Raw genomic sequence first — 17,819 nt, forward strand, 5'->3', positions numbered from 1 at the left:
GCTCTCTTGCTAGGTGCTAGCATGATAACTGTTAGCATGTTAGCATTTAAGCTAATTTACTCATGTTTAAAGGTAAATACACACATGGCATGATGTAGGGAGGTTATAGGACAACCTTGGCACTTTCTAAACTTGAGGCTCTCTTGCTAGGTGCTAGCATAATGATTGTTAGCATGTTAGCATTTAAGCTAATTTACTCAAGTTTAAAGGCAATTACACACTTGGCATGATGTGGGGACACTATGGGACTGCATCAACTTTTTCCGTACTTGAGGCTTTCTTGCTAGGTGCTACCGCGGTAGCCGTTGGCGCACCGGGCCCGAGGTTCACAGCACAGGTGGCCAGTCCATCAAAATTTCTGCGGGAATTTTCTAGTTATGGACTGGCCCAGTAGCCAGCCCATAGACTGCTACTTGCAGTAGCAGTCTATGGGCTGGCTACTGAGCCAGCCCATATTGTTATTGTTGTTTAGCTATTATTATTATTCTTATATCTTAATCTTCCCACTTTTGTGCGCGTAATGCGGCCAAAACCGCAGGAAGGATCCCCACACATGTTACACCGCCGGAAACGTGGCACTCGGGACTACAGCGGTATTTATTTTTTGGAACCTTTTGTGTAACCATGGCGACGCTATTTGCGTTTGAAAAACGCAAAAATCAATGGTTCAAAAAATTAGGGACATTTGGGCTATTTTTAGAACAGCTCATGCCAGTGAAAAGAATGAGAATTTACAGACTTTTCACAGCCTTGTAGCTCAGCCATACGGCCACGTAGAAACGTGATTGATGGCTAATTTTTGAGATAAACTTCTGAAGTCTCTCTGTGGCTAAATGCTAATGGCTAGCATGTTAGCATGTTAGCATCTAAGCTAATTTACTCACATCTAAAGGCAAATACACACATGGCATGATGTAGGGAGGTTATAGGACAACCTTGGCACTTTCTAAACTTGAGGCTCTCTTGCTAGGTGCTAGCATAATGATTGTTAGCATGTTAGCATTCAAGCTAATTTACTCACGTTAAAAGGCAAATACACACATGACATGATGTGGGGAGGTTATAGGACAACCTTGGCAGTTTCTAAACTTGAGGCTGTCTTGCTAGGTGCTAGCATGTTATCCGTTAGCATGTTAGCATTTAATCTAATTTACTCATGTCTAAAGGCAAATACACACGTGGCATGATATAGGGAGGTTATAGGACAACATTGGCACTTTCTGAACTTGAAACCCTCTTGCTAGGTGCTAGCATGGTAGCCGTTAGCATGTTAGCATTTAAGCTAATTTACTCATGTCTAAAGGCAAATACACACATGGCATGATGTCTGGAGGTTATAGGACAACCTTGGCGCTTTCTAAACTTGAGGCTCTCTTGCTAGGTGCAAGCATGATAACTGTTAGCATGTTAGCATCTAAGCTAATTTACTCACATTTAAAGGCAAATACACACATGGCATGATGTAGGGAGGTTATAGGACAACCTTGGCACTTTGTAAACTTGAAACCCTCTTGCTCGGTGCTAGCATGGTAGCCGTTAGCATGTTAGCATTTAAGCTAATTTACTCATGTCTTCAGGCAAATACACATATGGCATGGTGTAGGGAGTTTATAGGACAACCTTGGCACTTTCTAAACTTGAGGCTCTCTTGCTAGGTGCTAGCATAATGATTGTTAGCATGTTAGCATTTAAGCTAATTTACTCATGTTTAAATGCAAATACACACATGACATGATGTGGGGAGGTTATAGGACCACCTTGGCACTTTCTAAACTTGAGGCTCTCTTGCTAGGTGCTAGCATAATGATTGTTAGCATGTTAGCATTTAAGCTAATTTACTCACGTTTAAAGGCAAATACACACATGGTATGATGTAGGGAGGTGATAGGACAACCTTGACACTTTCTAAACTTGGGACTCTCTTGCTAGGTGCTAGCATGATGACTGTTAGCATGTTAGCATTTAAGCTAATTTACTCATGTCTAAAGGCAAATACACACATGGCATGATGTAGGGAGTTTATAGGACAACCTTGGCACTTTCTAAACTTGAGGCTCTCTTGCTAGGTGCTAGCATAATGATTGTTAGCATGTTAGCATTTAAGCTAATTTACTCACGTTTAAAGGCAAATACACACATGGTATGATGTAGGGAGGTGATAGGACAACCTTGACACTTTCTAAACTTGGGACTCTCTTGCTAGGTGCTAGCATGATGACTGTTAGCATGTTAGCATTTAAGCTAATTTGCTCACGTTTAAAGGTAAATACACACATGCATGATGCAGGGACGTCATAGGACATCCTTGGCAGTTTCTAAACTTAAGGCTGTCTTGCTAGGTGCTAGCATGTTAGCATTTAAGCTAATTTACTCATGTCTAAAGGCAAATACACACATGGCATGATGTAGGGAGGTTATAGGACAACCTTGGCACTTTCTAAACTTGAGGCTCTTTTGCTAGGTGCTAGCATAATGATTGTTAGCATGTTAGCATTTAAGCTAATTTACTCAAGTTTAAAGGCAATTACACACTTGGCATGATGTGGGGACACTATGGGACTGCATCAACTTTTTCCGTACTTGAGGCGTTCTTGCTAGGTGCTACCGCAGTAGCCGTTGGCCCACCGGGCCCGAGGTTCACAGCACAGGTGGCCAGTCCATCAAAATTTCCGCGGGAATTTTCTAGTTATTATTATATCTTAATCTTCCCTTTTTTGCGCGCGTAATGCGGCCAAAACCGCAAGAAGGACCCCCACACATGTTACACCGTCGGAATCGTGACGCTCGGGACTACAGCGGTATTTATTTTTTGGAACGTTTTGTGTAACCATGGCGACGCTATTAACCGAAACGTTCAAAAATGGGCCAGTTGATTAGGTACAGAATTCTATTTTTAGAACAGCCGCATTCCAGAGAAAACAAGAATTTACAGACATTTCACAGCCTTGTAGCTCAGCCATACGGCCACGTAGAAACGTGGTTGATGGCTCATTTTTTAGATAAACTTCTGAACTCTCTCTGTGGCTAAATGCTAATTGTTAGCATGTTAGCATGTTAGCATTTAAGCTAATTTACTCATGTTTAAAGGCAAATGCACCCATGGCATGATGCAGGGAGGTTCTAGGACAACCTTGGCAGTTTCTAAACTTGAGGCTCTCTTGCTAGGTGCTAGCATGATGACTGTTAGCATGTTAGCATTTAAGCTAATTTGGTCATGTTTAAAGGCAAATACACACATGCATGACGCAGGGACGTTATAGGATATCCTTGGCACTTTCTAAACTTGAGGCTCTCTTGCTAGCTGCTAGCATAATGACTGTTAGCGTGTTAGCATATAAGCTAATTTACTCACGTTTAAAGGCAAATACACACATGGCATGATGTGGGGAGGTTATAGGACAACCTTGGCAGTTTCTAAACTTAAGGCCCTCTTGCTAGGTGCTAGCATGGTAGCCGTTAGCATGTTAGCATTTAAGCTAATTTACTCATGTCTACAGGCAAATGCACACATGGCATGATGTAGGGAGGTTATAGGACAACCTTGGCAGTTTCTGAACTTGAGGCCCTCTTGCTAGGTGCTAGCATGATATTTGTTAGCATGTTAGCATGTAAGCTAATTTACTCACATTTAAAGGCAAATACACACATGGCATGATGTAGGGAGGTTATTGGACAACCTTGGCACTTTCTAAACTTGAGGCTCTCTTGCTAGGTGCTAGAATGACGACTGTTAGCATGTTAGCATTTAAGCTAATTTATTCATGTTTAAAGGCAAATACACACATGACATGATGTGGGGAGGTTATAGGACAACCTTGGTAGTTTATAAACTTGGGGCTGTCTTGCTAGGTGCTAGCATGTTATCCGTTAGCATGTTAGCATTTAAGCTAATTTACTCACGTCTAAAGGCAAATACACACATGGCATGATGTAGGGAGGTTATAGGACAACCTTGGCACTTTCTAAACTTGGGACTCTCTTGCTAGGTGCTAGCATGATGACTGTTAGCATGTTAGCATTTAAGCTAATTTACTCACGTTTAAAGGCAAATACACACATGGCATGATGTAGGGAGGTGTTAGGACAACCTTGGCACTTTCTAAACTTGGGACTCTCTTGCTAGGTGCTAGCATGATGACTGTTAGCATGTTAGCATTTAAGCTATTTTGCTCACGTTTAAAGGCAAATACACACATGCATGATGCAGGGACGTCATAGGACATCCTTGGCAGTTTCTAAACTTAAGGCTGTCTTGCTAGGTGCTAGCATGTTAACATTTAAGCTAATTTACTCATGTCTAAAGGCAAATACACACATGGCATGATGTAGGGAGGTTATAGGACAACCTTGGCACTTTCTAAACTTGAGGCTCTCTTGCTAGGTGCTACCATGATAACTGTTAGCATGTTAGCCTTTAAGCTAATTTACTCACGTTTAAAGGCAAATACACACATGGCGTGATATAGGGAGGTTATAGGACAACCTTGGCACTTTCTAAACTTGAAACCCTCTTGCTAGGTGCTAACATGGTAGCCGTTAGCATGTTAGCATTTAAGCTAATTTACTCATGTCTAAAGGCAAATACACACATGGCATGATGTAAGGAGGTTATAGGACAACCTTGGCACTTTCTCAACTTGATGCTCCCTTGCTAGGTGCTAGCATGGTAGCCGTTAGCATGTTAGCATTTAAGCTAATTTACTCATGTCTTCAGGCAAATACACATATGGCATGGTGTAGGGAGGTTATAGGACAACCTTGGCACTTTCTAAACTTGAGGCTCTCTTGCTAGGTGCTAGCATAATGATTGTTAGCATGTTAGCATTTAAGCTAATTTACTCACGTTTAAAGGCAAATACACACATGACATGATGTGGGGAGGCTATAGGACAACCTTGGTAGTTTCTAAACTTGAGGCTGTCTTGCTAGGTGCTAGCATGTTAGCCGTTAGCATGTTAGCATTTAAGCTAATTTACTCATGTCTAAAGGCAAATACACACATGGCATGATGTAGGGAGGTTACAGGACAACCTTGTCACTTTCTAAACTTGGGACTCTCTAGCTAGGTGCTAGCATGATGACTGTTAGCATGTTAGCATTTAAGCTAATTTGCTCATGTTTAAAGGCAAATTTACACATGCATGATGCAGGGACGTTATAGGACATCCTTGGCAGTTTCTAAACTTGAGGCTGTCTTGCTAGGTGCTAGTATGTTAGCCGTTAGCATGTTAGCATTTAAGCTAATTTACTCATGTCTAAAGGCAAATACACACATGGCATGATGTAGGGAGGTTATAGGACAACCTTGGCACTTTCTAAACTTGAGGGTCTCTTGCTAGGTGCTAGCATGATAACTGTTAGCATGTTAGCATTGAAGCTAATTTACTCACGTTTAAAGGCAAATACACACATGGCATGATAAAGGGAGGTTGAAGGACAACCTTGGCACTTTGTAAACTTGAAACTCTCTTGCTAGGTGCTAGCATGGTAGCCGTTAGCATGTTAGCATTTAAGCTAATTTACTCATGTCTTCAGGCAAATACACATATGGCATGGTGTAGGGAGGTTATAGGACAACCTTGGCACTTTCTAAACTTGGGACTCTCTTGCTAGGTGCTAAAATGATGACTGTTAGCATGTTAGCATTTAAGCTAATTTGCTCATGTTTAAAGGCAAATACACATATGCATGATGCAGGGACGTTATAGGACATCCTTGGCAGTTTCTAAACTTGAGGCTGTCTTGCTAGGTGCTAGCATGTTAGCCGTTAGCATGTTAGCATTTAAGCTAATTTACTCATGTCTAAAGGCAAATACACACATGGCATGATGTAGGGAGGTTATAGGACAACCTTGGCACTTTCTAAACTTGAGGGTCTCTTGCTAGGTGCTAGCATGATAACTGTTAGCATGTTAGCATTTAAGCTAATTTACTCACGTTTAAAGGCATATACACACATGCATGATGCAGGGACGTTATAGGACATCCTTGGCACTTTCTAAACTTGAGGCTCTCTTGCTAGGTGCTAGCATGATAACTGTTAGCATGTTAGCATTTAAGCTAATTTACTCATGTTTAAAGGTAAATACACACATGGCATGATGTAGGGAGGTTATAGGACAACCTTGGCACTTTCTAAACTTGAGGCTCTCTTGCTAGGTGCTAGCATAATGATTGTTAGCATGTTAGCATTTAAGCTAATTTACTCAAGTTTAAAGGCAATTACACACTTGGCATGATGTGGGGACACTATGGGACTGCATCAACTTTTTCCGTACTTGAGGCTTTCTTGCTAGGTGCTACCGCGGTAGCCGTTGGCGCACCGGGCCCGAGGTTCACAGCACAGGTGGCCAGTCCATCAAAATTTCTGCGGGAATTTTCTAGTTATGGACTGGCCCAGTAGCCAGCCCATAGACTGCTACTTGCAGTAGCAGTCTATGGGCTGGCTACTGAGCCAGCCCATATTGTTATTGTTGTTTAGCTATTATTATTATTCTTATATCTTAATCTTCCCACTTTTGTGCGCGTAATGCGGCCAAAACCGCAGGAAGGATCCCCACACATGTTACACCGCCGGAAACGTGGCACTCGGGACTACAGCGGTATTTATTTTTTGGAACCTTTTGTGTAACCATGGCGACGCTATTTGCGTTTGAAAAACGCAAAAATCAATGGTTCAAAAAATTAGGGACATTTGGGCTATTTTTAGAACAGCTCATGCCAGTGAAAAGAATGAGAATTTACAGACTTTTCACAGCCTTGTAGCTCAGCCATACGGCCACGTAGAAACGTGATTGATGGCTAATTTTTGAGATAAACTTCTGAAGTCTCTCTGTGGCTAAATGCTAATGGCTAGCATGTTAGCATGTTAGCATCTAAGCTAATTTACTCACATCTAAAGGCAAATACACACATGGCATGATGTAGGGAGGTTATAGGACAACCTTGGCACTTTCTAAACTTGAGGCTCTCTTGCTAGGTGCTAGCATAATGATTGTTAGCATGTTAGCATTCAAGCTAATTTACTCACGTTAAAAGGCAAATACACACATGACATGATGTGGGGAGGTTATAGGACAACCTTGGCAGTTTCTAAACTTGAGGCTGTCTTGCTAGGTGCTAGCATGTTATCCGTTAGCATGTTAGCATTTAATCTAATTTACTCATGTCTAAAGGCAAATACACACGTGGCATGATATAGGGAGGTTATAGGACAACATTGGCACTTTCTGAACTTGAAACCCTCTTGCTAGGTGCTAGCATGGTAGCCGTTAGCATGTTAGCATTTAAGCTAATTTACTCATGTCTAAAGGCAAATACACACATGGCATGATGTCTGGAGGTTATAGGACAACCTTGGCGCTTTCTAAACTTGAGGCTCTCTTGCTAGGTGCAAGCATGATAACTGTTAGCATGTTAGCATCTAAGCTAATTTACTCACATTTAAAGGCAAATACACACATGGCATGATGTAGGGAGGTTATAGGACAACCTTGGCACTTTGTAAACTTGAAACCCTCTTGCTCGGTGCTAGCATGGTAGCCGTTAGCATGTTAGCATTTAAGCTAATTTACTCATGTCTTCAGGCAAATACACATATGGCATGGTGTAGGGAGTTTATAGGACAACCTTGGCACTTTCTAAACTTGAGGCTCTCTTGCTAGGTGCTAGCATAATGATTGTTAGCATGTTAGCATTTAAGCTAATTTACTCATGTTTAAATGCAAATACACACATGACATGATGTGGGGAGGTTATAGGACCACCTTGGCACTTTCTAAACTTGAGGCTCTCTTGCTAGGTGCTAGCATAATGATTGTTAGCATGTTAGCATTTAAGCTAATTTACTCACGTTTAAAGGCAAATACACACATGGTATGATGTAGGGAGGTGATAGGACAACCTTGACACTTTCTAAACTTGGGACTCTCTTGCTAGGTGCTAGCATGATGACTGTTAGCATGTTAGCATTTAAGCTAATTTACTCATGTCTAAAGGCAAATACACACATGGCATGATGTAGGGAGTTTATAGGACAACCTTGGCACTTTCTAAACTTGAGGCTCTCTTGCTAGGTGCTAGCATAATGATTGTTAGCATGTTAGCATTTAAGCTAATTTACTCACGTTTAAAGGCAAATACACACATGGTATGATGTAGGGAGGTGATAGGACAACCTTGACACTTTCTAAACTTGGGACTCTCTTGCTAGGTGCTAGCATGATGACTGTTAGCATGTTAGCATTTAAGCTAATTTGCTCACGTTTAAAGGTAAATACACACATGCATGATGCAGGGACGTCATAGGACATCCTTGGCAGTTTCTAAACTTAAGGCTGTCTTGCTAGGTGCTAGCATGTTAGCATTTAAGCTAATTTACTCATGTCTAAAGGCAAATACACACATGGCATGATGTAGGGAGGTTATAGGACAACCTTGGCACTTTCTAAACTTGAGGCTCTTTTGCTAGGTGCTAGCATAATGATTGTTAGCATGTTAGCATTTAAGCTAATTTACTCAAGTTTAAAGGCAATTACACACTTGGCATGATGTGGGGACACTATGGGACTGCATCAACTTTTTCCGTACTTGAGGCGTTCTTGCTAGGTGCTACCGCAGTAGCCGTTGGCCCACCGGGCCCGAGGTTCACAGCACAGGTGGCCAGTCCATCAAAATTTCCGCGGGAATTTTCTAGTTATTATTATATCTTAATCTTCCCTTTTTTGCGCGCGTAATGCGGCCAAAACCGCAAGAAGGACCCCCACACATGTTACACCGTCGGAATCGTGACGCTCGGGACTACAGCGGTATTTATTTTTTGGAACGTTTTGTGTAACCATGGCGACGCTATTAACCGAAACGTTCAAAAATGGGCCAGTTGATTAGGTACAGAATTCTATTTTTAGAACAGCCGCATTCCAGAGAAAACAAGAATTTACAGACATTTCACAGCCTTGTAGCTCAGCCATACGGCCACGTAGAAACGTGGTTGATGGCTCATTTTTTAGATAAACTTCTGAACTCTCTCTGTGGCTAAATGCTAATTGTTAGCATGTTAGCATGTTAGCATTTAAGCTAATTTACTCATGTTTAAAGGCAAATGCACCCATGGCATGATGCAGGGAGGTTCTAGGACAACCTTGGCAGTTTCTAAACTTGAGGCTCTCTTGCTAGGTGCTAGCATGATGACTGTTAGCATGTTAGCATTTAAGCTAATTTGGTCATGTTTAAAGGCAAATACACACATGCATGACGCAGGGACGTTATAGGATATCCTTGGCACTTTCTAAACTTGAGGCTCTCTTGCTAGCTGCTAGCATAATGACTGTTAGCGTGTTAGCATATAAGCTAATTTACTCACGTTTAAAGGCAAATACACACATGGCATGATGTGGGGAGGTTATAGGACAACCTTGGCAGTTTCTAAACTTAAGGCCCTCTTGCTAGGTGCTAGCATGGTAGCCGTTAGCATGTTAACATTTAAGCTAATTTACTCATGTCTACAGGCAAATGCACACATGGCATGATGTAGGGAGGTTATAGGACAACCTTGGCAGTTTCTGAACTTGAGGCCCTCTTGCTAGGTGCTAGCATGATATTTGTTAGCATGTTAGCATGTAAGCTAATTTACTCACATTTAAAGGCAAATACACACATGGCATGATGTAGGGAGGTTATTGGACAACCTTGGCACTTTCTAAACTTGAGGCTCTCTTGCTAGGTGCTAGAATGACGACTGTTAGCATGTTAGCATTTAAGCTAATTTATTCATGTTTAAAGGCAAATACACACATGACATGATGTGGGGAGGTTATAGGACAACCTTGGTAGTTTATAAACTTGGGGCTGTCTTGCTAGGTGCTAGCATGTTATCCGTTAGCATGTTAGCATTTAAGCTAATTTACTCACGTCTAAAGGCAAATACACACATGGCATGATGTAGGGAGGTTATAGGACAACCTTGGCACTTTCTAAACTTGGGACTCTCTTGCTAGGTGCTAGCATGATGACTGTTAGCATGTTAGCATTTAAGCTAATTTACTCACGTTTAAAGGCAAATACACACATGGCATGATGTAGGGAGGTGTTAGGACAACCTTGGCACTTTCTAAACTTGGGACTCTCTTGCTAGGTGCTAGCATGATGACTGTTAGCATGTTAGCATTTAAGCTATTTTGCTCACGTTTAAAGGCAAATACACACATGCATGATGCAGGGACGTCATAGGACATCCTTGGCAGTTTCTAAACTTAAGGCTGTCTTGCTAGGTGCTAGCATGTTAACATTTAAGCTAATTTACTCATGTCTAAAGGCAAATACACACATGGCATGATGTAGGGAGGTTATAGGACAACCTTGGCACTTTCTAAACTTGAGGCTCTCTTGCTAGGTGCTACCATGATAACTGTTAGCATGTTAGCCTTTAAGCTAATTTACTCACGTTTAAAGGCAAATACACACATGGCGTGATATAGGGAGGTTATAGGACAACCTTGGCACTTTCTAAACTTGAAACCCTCTTGCTAGGTGCTAACATGGTAGCCGTTAGCATGTTAGCATTTAAGCTAATTTACTCATGTCTAAAGGCAAATACACACATGGCATGATGTAAGGAGGTTATAGGACAACCTTGGCACTTTCTCAACTTGATGCTCCCTTGCTAGGTGCTAGCATGGTAGCCGTTAGCATGTTAGCATTTAAGCTAATTTACTCATGTCTTCAGGCAAATACACATATGGCACGGTGTAGGGAGGTTATAGGACAACCTTGGCACTTTCTAAACTTGAGGCTGTCTTGCTAGGTGCTAGCATAATGATTGTTAGCATGTTAGCATTTAAGCTAATTTACTCACGTTTAAAGGCAAATATACACATGACATGATGTGGGGAGGTTATAGGACAACCTTGGTAGTTTCTAAACTTGAGGCTGTCTTGCTAGGTGCTAGCATGTTAGCCGTTAGCATGTTAGCATTTAAGCTAATTTACTCATGTCTAAAGGCAAATACTCACATGGCAGGATATAGGGAGGTTATAGGAAAACCTTGGCACTTTCTCAACTTGATGCTCTCTTGCTAGGTGCTAGCATGATGACTGTTAGCATGTTAGCATTTAAGCTAATTTACTCATGTCTAAAGGCAAATACACACATGGCATGATGTAGGGAGGTTATAGGACAACCTTGGCACTTTCTAAACTTGAGGTTCTCTTGCTAGGTGCTAGCATGTTAGCCGTTAGCATGTTAGCATTTAAGCTAATTTACTCATGTCTAAAGGCAAATACACACATGGCATGATGTAGGGAGGTTATAGGACAACCTTGGCACTTTCTAAACTTGAGGCTCTCTTGCTAGGTGCTAGCATGATAACTGTTAGCATTTTAGCATTTAAACTAATTTACTCACGTTTAAAGGCAAATACACACATGGCATGATATAGGGAGGTTATAGGACAACCTTGGCACTTTCTAAACTTGAAACCCTCTTGCTAGGTGATAACATGGTAGCCGTTAGCATGTTAGCATTTAAGCTAATTTACTCATGTCTAAAGGCAAATACACACATGGCATGATGTAGGGAGGTTATAGGACAACCTTGGCACTTTCTCAACTTGATGCTCTCTTGCTAGGTGCTATCATGGTAGCCGTTAGCATGTTAGCATTTAAGCTAATTTACTCATGTCTTCAGGCAAATACACATATGGCACGGTGTAGGGAGGTTATAGGACAACCTTGGCAATTTCTAAACTTGAGGCTGTCTTGCTAGGTGCTAGCATAATGATTGTTAGCATGTTAGCATTTAAGCTAATTTACTCACGTTTAAAGGCAAATATACACATGACATGATGTGGGGAGGTTATAGGACAACCTTGGTAGTTTCTAAACTTGAGGCTGTCTTGCTAGGTGCTAGCATGTTAGCCGTCAGCATGTTAGCATTTAAGCTAATTTACTCATGTCTAAAGGCAAATACACACATGGCATGATGTAGGGATGTTATAGGACAACCTTGGCACTTTCTAAACTTGGGACTCTCTTGCTAGGTTCTAGCATGATGACTGTTAGCATGTTAGCATTTAAGCTAATTTGCTCATGTTTAAAGGCATATACACACATGGCATGATATAGGGAGGTTGAAAGACAACCTTGGCACTTTGTAAACTTGAAACTCTCTTGCTAGGTGATAGCATGTTAGCCGTTAGCATGTTAGCATTTAAGCTAATTTACTCATGTCTAAAGGCAAATACACACATGGCATGATGTAGGGAGGTTATAGGACACCCTTGGCACTTTCTAAACTTGGGACTCTCTTGCTAGGTGCTAGCATGATGACTGTTAGCATGTTAGCATTTAAGCTAATTTGCTCATGTTTAAAGGCAAATACACACATGCATGATGCAGGGACGTTATAGGACATCCTTGGCACTTTCTAAACTTGAGGCTCTCTTGCTAGGTGCTAGCATAATGACTGTTAGCGTGTTAGCATATAAGCTAATTTACTCACGTTTAAAGGCAAATACACACATGGCATGATATAGGGAGGTTATAGGACAACCTTGGCACTTTCTAAACTTGAAACCCTCTTGCTAGGTGATAACATGGTAGCCGTTAGCATGTTAGCATTTAAGCTAATTTACTCATGTCTAAAGGCAAATACACACATGGCATGATGTAGGGAGGTTATAGGACAACCTTGGCACTTTCTCAACTTGATGCTCTCTTGCTAGGTGCTATCATGGTAGCCGTTAGCATGTTAGCATTTAAGCTAATTTACTCATGTCTTCAGGCAAATACACATATGGCACGGTGTAGGGAGGTTATAGGACAACCTTGGCAATTTCTAAACTTGAGGCTGTCTTGCTAGGTGCTAGCATAATGATTGTTAGCATGTTAGCATTTAAGCTAATTTACTCACGTTTAAAGGCAAATATACACATGGCATGATGTGGGGAGGTTATAGGACAACCTTGGCAGTTTCTAAACTTAAGGCCCTCTTGCTAGGTGCTAGCATGGTAGCCGTTAGCATGTTAGCATTTAAGCTACTTTACTCATGTCTACAGGCAAATGCACACATGACATGATGTAGGGAGGTTATAGGACAACCTTGGCACTTTCTAAACTTGAGGCCCTCTTGCTAGGTGCTAGCATGGTAGCCGTTAGCACGTTAGCATTTAAGCTAATTTACTCATGTCTAAAGGCAAATACACACATGGCATGATGTAGGGAGGTTATAGGACAACCTTTGCACTTTCTAAACTTGAGGCTCTCTTGCTAGGTGCTAGCATAATGATTGTTAGCATGTTAGCATTTAAGCTAATTTATTCACGTTTAAAGGCAAATACACACATGCATGATGCAGGGACGTCATAGGACATCCTTGGCAGTTTCTAAACTTAAGGCTGTCTTGCTAGGTGCTAGCATGTTAGCAATTAAGCTAATTTACTCATGTCTAAAGGCAAATACACAAATGGCATGATGTAGGGAGGTTATAGGACAACCTTGGCACTTTCTAAACTTGAGGCTCTCTTGCTAGGTGCTAGCATGATAACTGTTAGCATGTTAGCATTTAAGCTAATTTACTCATGTTTAAAGGCAAATACACACATGGCATAATGTAGGGAGGTTATAGGACAACCTTGGCACTTTCTAAACTTGAGGCTCTCTTGCTAGGTGCTAGCATAATGATTGTTAGCATGTTAGCATTTAAGCTAATTTACTCAAGTTTAAAGGCAATTACACACTTGGCATGATGTGGGGACACTATGGGACTGCATCAACTTTTTCCGTACTTGAGGCCCTCTTGCTAGGTGTGTTTAAATCCCTAGTTACCCAGGGGATGCAAGACCCTTACTTCCCCCTCGTGTTATGGAGGAACAGGCGCACCTCCCTGCCTGACTACTCCGTTTAAAGGGTTACGACCGCTCGCGTGAAGGAGAGGCCTCTTAGTCAGGGGCGAGAGAGACTCACCCAGGTATTAACAGCCACGGCTTGGCAGAGGCGGCCCCGCTGCATCCGAGCCTACGCACGACCAGAGTAACCACGGGTTGGTTGTGCGCGACACCGGACCCTCTGCTTTTAAGGCTGCTCTCTCTCTGATACGAATTGTTGCTCTTGGTAAGGACCTGGGGTTATTTACTCATCTGTTAGCGATCAGAGGGACCTGTCGGTTATTGGTTACCGGAATAACCCAAAAGGAATTTATTACAACACACGCTTTACTCTTTTATGTCACAGAAGCAGGTAAGGGGAGACAATTCCCGGTAAAAGAGCAAAAAGGTTTATTAAAGTTGGCAAGGGCAATCAGCAGGTACGATTAGACTATAAGGTAAATAACACAGGACTAGCCGCATGAGCTCCACTCACATACCTGGCTGAGGCTTAAGCCGTAAGCTAACGCCTCGCTCCTAGGAGTAGTAAGCCGCAGGAGATGATAAGAAGTCCCGTAAGATAAAAAGGGCTGCTGGGGGATGATCGGAGCAGGCGGGAAACCGGGTGATCAGTCCGACGTCCTTCCTTTGGTTCGCTGGTGTTCCTGAGTATCACTCGGGCAAGGCGGGTTTGAGGACAGCCGTGGCTGGCTCCGGTTCCCTGTTGGCTCGACTCGTATCCCAGGAACGTTCCAGAGAACTTTCTTCTTATGTGGAGTGCAGCGTTCATCTGGCCCGAGGAGGCTTCTCTTCCTCGGCTTCTTGCAGTTGAGATCGTGCGGGTGGTCAATCGTAGCTGTCCCCTGAGTCTTCTTGGTGAGCCTGGGAGCTTCTTGTAGTGCTACCTCTTGCTAGGCAGCCTGGAACCAGCCAAGAGCAGTGAGAATTCACTCCCTTTATGCTCAATTAGGCCCTGCCCTTGTTCCTCCCTTTCTTCATGGATCCTCCCAGGGGGAGGCGACTCTTCTGTCCGGTACTTTCCCAGTTCCCGCCTTTCTCCGCCCAAAAGGTGGTCCTTTTCTCTGGAAGGGAATTTCCCCTGTGACCTTTGCCCTAGTTAGATGGTTTTGTGAGTTTTTGGAGCTCATAACGGCAGTTTAATGACATCTTTTCATAACATTCCTGACTTATTCTTTCATACTGACATGGAACATGTTAGTACAACTTTGATTATAGGACATTTGTTCATAAATCATCACATTTGATTCAACAATTATCACATTAATAAAGTGCGTAGCGAAGCGATAGTTGCAAGGGGCCCTGTGGTGGTGTAAAGTGCGTATGTGTGTGTCGGTCCCTATAAATGCACATGTCTGACATGAGGTATCCATTAACTTGTGTTTTATGTGTAGTTACTTGTCTAAAAGCGATAGATAGTTGAGCCTGTTTAGACTGTTTTCTGTTTCCTGAGCAGTACAACTTGAATCGACTTAAATCACACTTTGTCTACCTCTGGTGTGTAACTTGTAGATTACACCTCTTTTCCGACCCGTGGACGGAGGTGTCTTTCCAGGTCACTTGACACCCCCTCCAGGAATCCGCTTTGTTACCCTTAACTATGTCGGATTATTACAGTGTGACCGGGAAGTTGTACGAAAGTCCACATAGAACAGTCCCGCGGATGCCTGATGTTGGTCCTCAGAGGTCCTGGTCCCCAGGACCCCCAGGGCGAAGGGGATTGACGACCTGGACCGGACGCGGCTCCTCATCTTGACCCGCTGGTAGGAGGCCTTCCTCACGCTTCCGTGCTGCTGCCCGATCGAGGGCATCGAATAGGGCCCTGGCCACGGACATGGAACGAAGGACATCATCCACCACCTGCTCCACCGCTGGATGCAATGGAGAAGGGACCGGTGAAAGAGGTGGGGACTCTGCATCCTCGGCGGAGGGCCCCCTGTCGTCGTCTTCCGGTTCAGGCTCCGGAGTGCTTGGTCCCCTTCTAGTAGGGACGTCCTCGGGTGCGCTGGTTGTCGGGCGGGGGTCGTCATCGCGCTCGACGGACGCCGTGCCCTCAGCCTCCTCTCTAGCCACGATGGTCCCGGTCTGGCGCCGCATGGCCTTGGCAGGAGATCCCACGCTTGGCCGGTCCTCCTTCCCCGCCCCAGCTACGACTGGGCGACTGAGAAGGGACTTGGCCAGCAGCGGCTGGTCGTAGGGGCCCAGGCCGATGCACATCCCACACTCCAGATGAGTTGAAGTGGTGAGCCTGCCATCGGGGTACCGCCAGGTGGAATGGTAGACCCCCTCGAATAGGCCAAGCACGTGGTTGTTCCGGGTTCTCCATACCCTCCTCCGCTGGAGGACTCCTCCATACACTCGTCGGATTTCTGCAGCACTGGATTGCACCATACGGAACGGGGTGCATCTCATCTCCTCCAGGGGTAGTTCCAGGGTTGCTTTGCGGTATACCCCATTAGGTGTTTGGTCATTGGCAACAGACCAGTTGTAATAACACCTCTGGTAGGGATAACAGCAAAACCCCCAGAAGGTGTCGTCCTTCACCCAGGCGAAGTCCATGTCGTTGTCCCCACAGGACAGGCATCTGGGTTCAGTCTATGGGTTGTAAACAAGGATCTTTACTAGTCGTTCAGCACGCTCAGGAAATTCGTTCAGCACGCTCATAAAGTAGAAAAGAGAAAAAAGGAAAAAGAAAGACACGCTTTGGTGTTTCAGCGCGTTGCTCGTGGCGAGAGGGTAACATGCCAGGTCGCTGTTGACACCCTGGGTGAAAGGGGTCTAGGGTGCCCTGCCACTCGTTGAGCAGTAACCGGGAAGAAGGCAGCGTAAGTCATGAACCAGGCAACCAAGCAGAGCTGACTGACTAGGTCTACCCAAACTAGAGCGGCCAAAATGCCCCATCCTATCCCCCAGCCCACCAGGGCTCCCGTTCTTAGCCACCATTCGCGTTTCCCTTTAAGGGTGAGGCCAGAGACGAGGCTTGTTATGCGGACTAGGAGAAGGGTTATTATCAGGCCTTCTAGTGCTAAAGTAGCGTAGAGTATAGGGACTATAAAGGCGGAGGCTATGTCCATTCCAACCCAGATCAGGAGTAGTGCTACTTTTCCTTTCCCCATCCAGGTGGTAACATCGATGGGGATGCGGCTCATCAGGTAAACCACAAAGAGGCCTAGCCCTAGGCATCGTATTTTATACAAAAGCCGTAGAGCCACTACCTTGCCTATCATCAGGATAGCTACTACGATTCTAAGGGGTTGAAACCCATGCCATATCCCCATACACCCGTACATAGTCCAACATGAAAATAGGATCCAAAATTCTGTCTCACTTACATTTGGTATGGCCCCAGGTACCGCCGGTCCTGGGAGTGTTGTCTCGTTTTGGGGTCTAATGCTGCTGCTGCTGCTGCTGTTGCCAGAGTCCATGGTTAAGCTTGCTTACCTTCTCTTACCCGGTACTTGCTCTAGTGATCTCGAGGATCAGACTGTGCTGAGGTGCTCCCAGCTGCTTCTTTTATGGACAGCTTGGCTCCTCCCTCGACTCCTCCCTCGGATGTCCGGTGAGTCAGCTTCCTCTTTTGCTCTGCCAGCTGCTGATTGGTCACTGGTAGCACCGCCTTCCAACTGAGGGCGGAGCTATGGGTCACATCCTCTTTTGGTGGCGCAGTCTTGTTTTGGCTTCGGGCGTGCAGGGTGTCCCAGCCCGTTCTCTCCTTCTCCCTCAGGACTCTGATTCCTCCTCTGATCAGTAGCGGTAGCATGACAGCGGCAAAGATGACTCCTGCTGCCAGCAGCAGCCATGGCCACAACTTGGCCAGCAGGCTACCGATCCATCCTCCCACGGTGGAGGCTACGCCGTCTGCCAGTCCGACTACTCTTTCGACCACTGCCCCTGCTGCCTTGGCGAATACTTTCCCCGTCACTTCGATCAGGGTGCACTCGTG

At 44.1% G+C, this 17,819-nt stretch overlaps 1 protein-coding gene across 1 annotated transcript; it reads right to left on the bottom strand.

Annotated features, from left to right (window-relative positions):
• Nucleotides 1-13,936: 13,936 nt before the first annotated feature.
• LOC131129669 (uncharacterized) lies at nucleotides 13,937-17,353 on the bottom strand. The gene is made up of 2 exons (XM_058073434.1): nucleotides 17,209-17,353; nucleotides 13,937-16,471 (listed from the first exon to the last, which is right to left on the bottom strand). The coding sequence occupies exons 1-2, from the start codon at nucleotides 17,299-17,301 to the stop codon at nucleotides 15,557-15,559; spliced, it is 1,008 nt and encodes a 335-aa protein (XP_057929417.1). The 5' UTR covers nucleotides 17,302-17,353; the 3' UTR covers nucleotides 13,937-15,556.
• Between the last annotated feature and the right edge of the window lie 466 nt (nucleotides 17,354-17,819).

This window comes from Doryrhamphus excisus, chromosome 5, assembly GCF_030265055.1.
Source record: "Doryrhamphus excisus isolate RoL2022-K1 chromosome 5, RoL_Dexc_1.0, whole genome shotgun sequence".
Lineage (NCBI taxonomy): Eukaryota > Metazoa > Chordata > Actinopteri > Syngnathiformes > Syngnathidae > Doryrhamphus > Doryrhamphus excisus.